The sequence below is a fragment of the Mycetomoellerius zeteki genome, unplaced genomic scaffold (assembly GCF_001594055.1).
Source record: "Mycetomoellerius zeteki isolate Tzet28-1 unplaced genomic scaffold, Tzet1.0 scaffold327, whole genome shotgun sequence".
Taxonomy (NCBI): domain Eukaryota; kingdom Metazoa; phylum Arthropoda; class Insecta; order Hymenoptera; family Formicidae; genus Mycetomoellerius; species Mycetomoellerius zeteki.
In genome coordinates, this window is record NW_017257313.1 from 1,691,033 (window position 1) to 1,697,512 (window position 6,480).

The 6,480-nt window shown below is 28.6% G+C and overlaps 1 protein-coding gene across 1 annotated transcript; it reads left to right on the forward strand.

The window, feature by feature from the left end:
• The first annotated feature begins 507 nt into the window (after nucleotides 1–507).
• Nucleotides 508–3,465, forward strand: LOC108725134 (THAP domain-containing protein 1-like). The gene is made up of 3 exons (XM_018451931.1): nucleotides 508–1,064; nucleotides 1,806–1,938; nucleotides 3,430–3,465. The coding sequence occupies exons 1-3, from the start codon at nucleotides 994–996 to the stop codon at nucleotides 3,436–3,438; spliced, it is 213 nt and encodes a 70-aa protein (XP_018307433.1). The 5' UTR covers nucleotides 508–993; the 3' UTR covers nucleotides 3,439–3,465.
• Nucleotides 3,466–6,480: the final 3,015 nt, after the last annotated feature.

Here is a 6,480-nt window from a genome sequence, read left to right on the forward strand (position 1 = left end):
TGGACACTGGGCTTAAAGCCCGATGTCCACGATGCTAGAAATCAGTCCGAGATCTTGGACAGAGAAAAAATCGACAAATCACATTTGAACAATTTGATCACATGACCATTGCGATTGGTCAATTCTTTTTTCATCCGAGGTCTCGGACCGATTTTTAGTATCATGGACACAAGGCTTAAAGCCTTGTGTCCACGATACTAGAAATTGGTCCGAGATCTCGGAGAGGGAAAGAATTAACCAATTACATTTAAACAATTTAGTCACATGATCAATGCGATTGGTCAATTCTTTCTTCATCCGAGATCTCTGACGGATTTCTAGCATCGTGGACACTGGGCTTAAGAGACCGTGAAGAGTCTCTAACTAGAGTCTCTTTTTCTCGTGTCGCGACTCTGATTAGAGAGTCACTAATCCAACTCAATTGTAGTTAAAGTCACTAGAATCATAGTCTTTTTATGCACTTGGCAGTTGGTATTAGCTCACAGCGCAATCGCATGCGAATGTAACCAAAGTATGTTTGATACGTATCGAGTTTGACAGATATCTAACCTTTAAAAGCTCGAATTTTACGCTTGATAACTTGTTTCGCAAGACAGACCGCCGCATTTTTTATCGGATTCTTTCGTTTTGAATGAAAACGCGTTGAATAAGTACATTTTTACTAAGATTTGAGGTGAGGAGATATTCTAAATAAATACTGAAGTTTACAACAAGGGTGTCTTACCTTTAAGACTGGTTGAAGACATATTTCCATCTGAAGGAAGATTATCCCTACTTTACGCACACCACGCACTTTTGCATACAGATTTATCAAGAATTAGAAAATATGCGAATTATGCGAAATGGAACATCAGAGATAATAAAAAAGCAAGGGACCCTGTCCTGGCAATAGGCGTGGTAGAAAGCTTTCAAAACCCTCCAACCGGAGGGGTCAACAAAAAAAGTACCTTTATTCGTGTACATAAATATATTTTTATTGCAATTTAAAAAAAAATGACGAAACATTGTGAGGTACTTAATTGTCCAAATCGAAATAAAGGAAAATACAAGATTCATGTGTTTAGGTAAATTTAAGAAAAATAATTTTTAATTAATGATAGAAAAATGTATATGTTAGGTCAGATTATATAATCTTAATAGCATAGGCTAAATTCCAAAACGTCTCCAAGGATTTTACACGAAATGTATATACATGTACCGTATACTGTATTATATCTAAGGTAATTATATAGTTTAGCCCCTCTCACATCTCAAAACTTTTGAATCGTAAATTATTCTCTGCCGTAATTTAAATTATATAAAAAGATTGTTTTTAATTAATTAAAGCAGATAATTATTTATCATTAAATTATCATTATTACCAAGTAAACGTGATACAGCACACGTACAGTTTATTACATTAAGTCGGTATGATAGATTTCATAACTTGAATAGTCATCAATTTTAACAATTAATAGCTCGATTCACGGGTGAAGTTTTTTTCTGTCAGATCTTTTGTTTTATACAAAAACACATTAAGCCTAATTTCATTGATTTTGTGAGTGCAACTGGCTAAACCATGTATAATTACCATATCAAGTAAAATTTTCTTCCAAGAAAATGTCTTGAAATATAGTCTTAGAAGTACCGTTACATTTAATCTGCGACTCATATCTTATATTTGTACAAACATGAAGATCATATAAATAGTATAAATAGTTTATATGTGTATGTTTAGATTAAATTTAGATCAAATATAGAATTTAGATTGCCGAATAAATGCACGATGTATTTACACTGAATATAATACACTGAATACATTTTAGCTTTCCGCAAATAGAAAGCATAGCAGCTAAATGGATTGAAGCAACCGGACGGAAAAAATTTATACCTAACAAATACAGCGCAATTTGCAATATCCATTTTAAATCGGAAGATTTTAGCAACACTACAAGAAGAGTACGTTTAAAACCAGATGTAGTACCTACTGAAAATTTATTTAACAATTTTACAAGTACAGGTGAATACATAGAAGGTTAAAAAATATATATTTATATGTATTGTTATTAACATAGAACCATGGGTCTAAGTTAATTCAATTGCGATTCAAAATAAATCTAGTTTTTTTACGAGGGAGGGTTGTTACCATAAAAGTAAAATTATTTGTAATTAATTATGATTATTTATGAAAAGTCACAAAACTCTAAAGCTCTACATACAAATTCAAATAAATCGGTAAAGAAAAACTATTAGATTGGTCAAAAATAGCACAAGTCGCGGTTCTAGTGTTAAATATATAATTTCGAAAGCCATTATGAGCCAATGCAGATGTTAGTGCAAAAATGTAGATTATTAATTAAGCATTGAGTATAAAATATAAAACCGTGTAGACGTTTCGACTACTTTTTTGGTCTTCTTCAATACATTCAATACATAACTTAGCGCAAATAGTTGAGCAGTTATAAAAGACATAATATCTCCATGTGTGCTGATTATAATATTACGCAAATTCATTTCGATCCAAAAATATCATTATATTTACGTAATATTACAAAAGCGAAACGTTTACGTGGTTTTGTATTTTATATTTACTCAATGTTTAATTAACAAATTCTATATTTTCGCATCAATACCTGCGTTGGTTCATAACGGCTTTCGAATTTATTAAAGAAACTTTTATATTATAAATTAAATATTTTATTAATATTAATATTAATTTTAAAATATTTTAAATAAATCATTGATATATCACATATATATCAATGATTTATATTGAATGATGAATTTATTTATTTATATCATATATTTTATACCAAAGATTTAGAGTCGCTATGTAATATTTAGTTACATAAAATTTAATACATTATATGCTGAGGTACATCATATGAGATGATTATCTTTAAATCATTTTACTAAGAGCTAGTGATTTTTGTAGCGATGAAAAAAGTCTTAGGCCTGATTGCACCAATGTCACTTTGATCTTAAACGAGAATTAAAACTTATTTTATCTCTTTAAAGCCGAGAAAGAGGGAGAGGTAGAGAGAGAGAGAGAGAGAGAGAGAGAGAGAGAGAGAGAGAGAGAGAGAGAGAGAGAGAGTTTTAAGCCTTTAAAGTCAAAGTAACATTGGTGCAATCAGGCCTTAATTCCTTTTTGAAAGTATTGTCTTTAAATGTCATTAAAAATGATCTTATAAATATATATATTCTACATTATTTTTATTTAAGAGAACAGAAATTTTGACAGATACTTGAATGTTATTTTTACATTCCGTAATTATTTCAGGATATTCCAGGATACTTTTGGAATGTTTTCTTTTTAATTTTAAGAACTTTTTATGAATATTTCAGGAATATTTAGTATTAGCTAAGTTACTAGTGCATAATAAAATTACATTAAAAAATTATAGTATTAATTTCATTTTTGTTAATAATTCTTATTTACTTTTGTAGAAACAGTAAAAATAAATATAAGTGAAATAAGAAAGCAAAAAAGTTCAAATGAAAAAAAGATAGAAATTAAATTTATTCCGAAGTTAGAAGAAGATGAATTACAAAATTCTACATGTAAGCTAGATACAGGTATGTTTTTGTATGTGTCTATGTATTATAATATTATTTTCATTTTTGTTTGCAATTTTTATTTACTTTTGTTACAGACGAAACAAATACAAGTGAAACATCGAAGAGAAATGATGTATTTACATTTCAAGAAATGAAGATGAAAATCCAAAAATTGGAAAAGAAAAATGAAGAATTAATAAATAAATTACAATCTGTACAAATAAATTTAGAAGAAAAAATACAAGTTCAAGCAAATGTTTTCGAAAAAAAATTACAATGTCAAACAGCTAGGTTGAGACATATTATTGAAGAACAAAAAAGAAAATTTGTTACAAAAAACAAACAATTAAAAATATTAAGAATTGCCGTAAGACGAAAAAATAATTACATAAAAAATCTACTAGACATTGTTAAAATCAAGAAGATATTAACTAAAATATCATATAATACTTTAATACATGATTTTGGAGAATCATCTTAGTAAAAAATGAAAAATCAAAATAAACCTCATAGGCGATTCTTATATTTTAGACCATCTTAAGTGCAATCTTAAGATGTCATAAGCCAATTAGAAGGGAGTAGTAGCACCTTAAGACATTACTTAAGATGAGATTTTAAAATGAGAACAGACTATGAATACCGGCCATAGAAGATGGTATGTACAAAATGCACACATATTAAATGCACACATAATTCGCAGATAATTCAAGAAAATCCGAATTCTGATTCTGCAATGAGAATGTTTATATTTTTACTTAATAAATGTTTTAATAATAGAGGAAAGTCCCCCTATTATGAGATAGGCGCCTAATATAAGATAGTAGCGTTTCTGTTAAACTAATAAATGCTATCTATTGGTTCCACCATGAATTTATTGCTCTTGAATTGAAAACTATTTAGTAAAAAGTTCACTATTAGATCATGCCTGTAGTTATTGTAAAACAAGATTTTAAAATTTGGATGTCTTCAAGTTTTATTGAGATGAGCATTTAAACTTTGTTTATTATTTAATAAATAAATATTTGGCAATAAAATCTTCATGTAGTGATAGAGTAAGGTCGTACTAATAGAAAAATACGGGTTATGTTGAATTATTTAATTATAGAAGTTAGATTTGATGATCGTAAAGTTATAAGGCGTGGAAATCGTAATATGAGATACCCAGGGTATTCCTAATATGAAATATTAGGAATGCTCCTATGTTATAGTGAAAATCATTGCTAAAGTATAAATGTTATTGTACAATAATAAAAAAGACAACCGGAATGAACGTTGAGTGCCTATATCTGCGATGCTTGATTCCAACTACCTGAAAACAAGTTCTAAGTATAATCTATTGTATGCTCATTTTTCGCGCACGCTGGCTATGTTTGTTCGTATTTTAGAAACATTAAATAAAGTTTTTTAATTGCAATATTGATACTTTCCGTTTTACTATCGATTTTTCGGGACATCTCATATTAGGAGCACATTTTTTCATTTTGCGTTTTGCTCACTTTTTACATTTCTTTAATTTAAAAAAAAATGGAATTTGAATTAAATTTTAGGTAACGTCATCTTAAAGCTTATTAAATTCCTTTCAAAATGATCTATTATTTTTTTTTATTCTGCTTATAGACTTTTAGCATTTACCCAAAATGAATTCGATATCTCATAATAGGGACCTTTCCTTTACTTACAAGGGGTTTATTAATGGATTGTTGAACGAAAATTTTAATTTCGCATCTTCTATTATAGAAATAAAAGTTGCTGAATTTTAAGAAACTTGAAACCGAATATTTAAACAAGTTAATTTAACGAATTTTGTCTTATAATACGCGTCTGCATAAAAATGGAATTACGAAGTTGTATCTTTTTTTTATGCAGATTAGCTCGGTTTTATTAATATATAGTTATTAGCAATTATAGAGATCTTGAATACACTTAGAACTTTTCCAATCGCTATGTCAATTTAAGGTTTCATTTAGCAAAAGCTAGAGGCCTTCCATCACTCTGCTGATTTTATCGGCGGTCCTCTTTTCTTTGTAAATATACTTACATGCAAAAAAAAACGGGGCATTGTTTATATAATAGTCTGTTTTTGCGGGTAAGTATATGTGTTGTTTTATATTTATACAATAAATGAAGATAACGATTAACACCTGAGTATTATCTGTATCTCCTAACTCTTCGCTCTTACATCAGCGTTTGACTCTCATTAGTCTTATCCGAAATTCTATTTTATTGTTTTATATTTATACTTTTATTTCTAATTATTTTACTTTATATATATTCTGAATGCAATTTTTCAAAACTATTTTTGATTATAATTTTTTATTCAATTTAATACAACAATAATTGTAATATAGTAATTATGTGTATACTACAATTACAGTAATGATAATATACAATAAAAATAAATTAGTAATTAAAAAAGGGTTACGAGCCATATGTAATACAAAGAACATTTAATACACATAACAAATATAAAGAATGTTTAGTTACAAACGTTTCAACCTCGATCGGGTCATTTTCAACGTAAATAGTTAGTCCAAGAATTCCGTAAAATTACAAAAATATATATTGATCGCATTCCCTATCGCTCGATGTGTGCAGTCCAAACGTAAAAGCATCGTTTTATGTGAAAGTAAACGCGTCTTATGATTTCAAGATCTACAATCTTACAAATAATTCAAATACAAACAATTGCGTTACAGTTTAGATTAATTATCAAATATGTATAATTATATAGTAATTTAGTGCCAATTAAGCTACGTACATATATATACCTTGATTTATCATAGTGGTGTGAGTCCGACAATAAGAGAAATACGTAAAATAAACTAAGTCACATAGGTAAAAATAAGCCATGATAAGTATATTGAAACGTATCATTGACGATGTCAGGCGACGTTATGAGAAGGAAATAAGGAGACAAAGGAAAGACGGTGATTTGGAAGG

What these genes read in the sequence shown, in the direction of transcription:
- LOC108725134 (XM_018451931.1), top strand. Translation starts at nt 994, where the DNA reads ATGACGAAACATTGTGAGGTACTTAATTGTCCAAATCGAAATAAAGGA. An exon ending in TACAAGATTCATGTGTTTAG is followed by an intron (nt 1,065 to 1,805) that starts GTAAATTTAAGA and finishes AATACATTTTAG; the next exon opens with CTTTCCGCAAATAGAAAGCA.